We start from the raw sequence: 967 nt of genomic DNA, 5'->3' as shown, positions 1-967 counted from the left end.
AAAGTGCTAGAGGGGTCTGAAAAGTGGCTAAATATAGCGACTAAAGCGCTAAGTTGGCAACACTGCTCTTTGCATGGTTTGTTTTCAAATGGTTTGCTGCTGTCTGTTTGGACCTTTTTTTTTTAACTGTCTTAGTGGCTTGTTTTTTTTTACAGTAGGCTGACAGGAAAGGGGGAATGAGAGAGAGGGAGAGACGTGCGGCGAAGGACCACAGGCCGGCTTCAAACCCGCCTCATCATTAAAGTTACTCTTCTGCTATTTTATTTGTTTAGTTTTATGAAGCTTGATATCAGCTGTTGATATAAAACAGAATATATTCTGATTGATTAGATTTTATCAGACTTCTCTTTAAAGCACCTTCTATTAGTTGAATAAAGCTGAACCTGCATCTTTCAGAGTGTCCAGCAGAGGGCGCTGTTTCGCCGTGTTCAGACCGTCTCCCTGTAAACAAGCTGGCAGCAGGTGGACAGCTGACAGCACCGGGTTCCTATCAAACAAAACACCACCGGATCGGACCCGAACCATGGATCCTCATCAGAACCGGAGGGGATCAGGGAGGCAGCAGAACTCCAGAGGAAGAATAAACCCATCAGGAGCTCCTGGACCGGACCAGGCAGCTCCGAACCTGGCCGAACCGGCAGCCGAGAGTCAGAACCAGGCAGCAGCGGACAGCAGACAGCCGCAGTAGTAAGTAAAACCAGCGGCACCGAGACCAGAACCGGCCGGACTCCCACATGTTTGATGTTTAGACAAAAAAAGAAGCTTCTGGTTTCTGTTTGCAGCAGAATCCAACATTTAGTTTGTTCATTTAAAGTAGATCTGGAAAAGTTTACTGCGGCTTCAGTTTCAGTTTCGTTTCTGATGATTGGAAAGGAAAACGTTGCCTTCACTGTCTGTGGTAAATCCCAGCTCCCACGAAACAGTATCAGGTATAATAAAAGAAGGTTGTCTAAAATAATATATTTTT

The 967-nt window shown here is 45.4% G+C and overlaps 1 protein-coding gene across 1 annotated transcript in view; it reads left to right on the top strand.

Moving 5' to 3' along the window:
- The first annotated feature begins 402 nt into the window (after positions 1-402).
- The window catches only part of epsti1 (epithelial stromal interaction 1 (breast)), an 11,397-nt gene continuing 10,832 nt past the window's right edge, over positions 403-967 (top strand). The window contains exon 1 of the mRNA XM_015405115.1: positions 403-687. Coding sequence (XP_015260601.1) covers positions 524-687 — 164 coding nt within the window. The 5' untranslated portion in view covers positions 403-523. The remainder of the gene's footprint in view (positions 688-967) is intronic.

The sequence above is a fragment of the Cyprinodon variegatus genome, unplaced genomic scaffold (genome assembly GCF_000732505.1).
Source record: "Cyprinodon variegatus isolate N-32 unplaced genomic scaffold, C_variegatus-1.0 Scaffold2002, whole genome shotgun sequence".
Taxonomy (NCBI): Eukaryota; Metazoa; Chordata; class Actinopteri; order Cyprinodontiformes; family Cyprinodontidae; genus Cyprinodon; species Cyprinodon variegatus.
The sequence above is the reverse complement of the archived record's forward strand: the minus strand, read 5'-3'. Positions and strand labels throughout refer to the sequence as shown.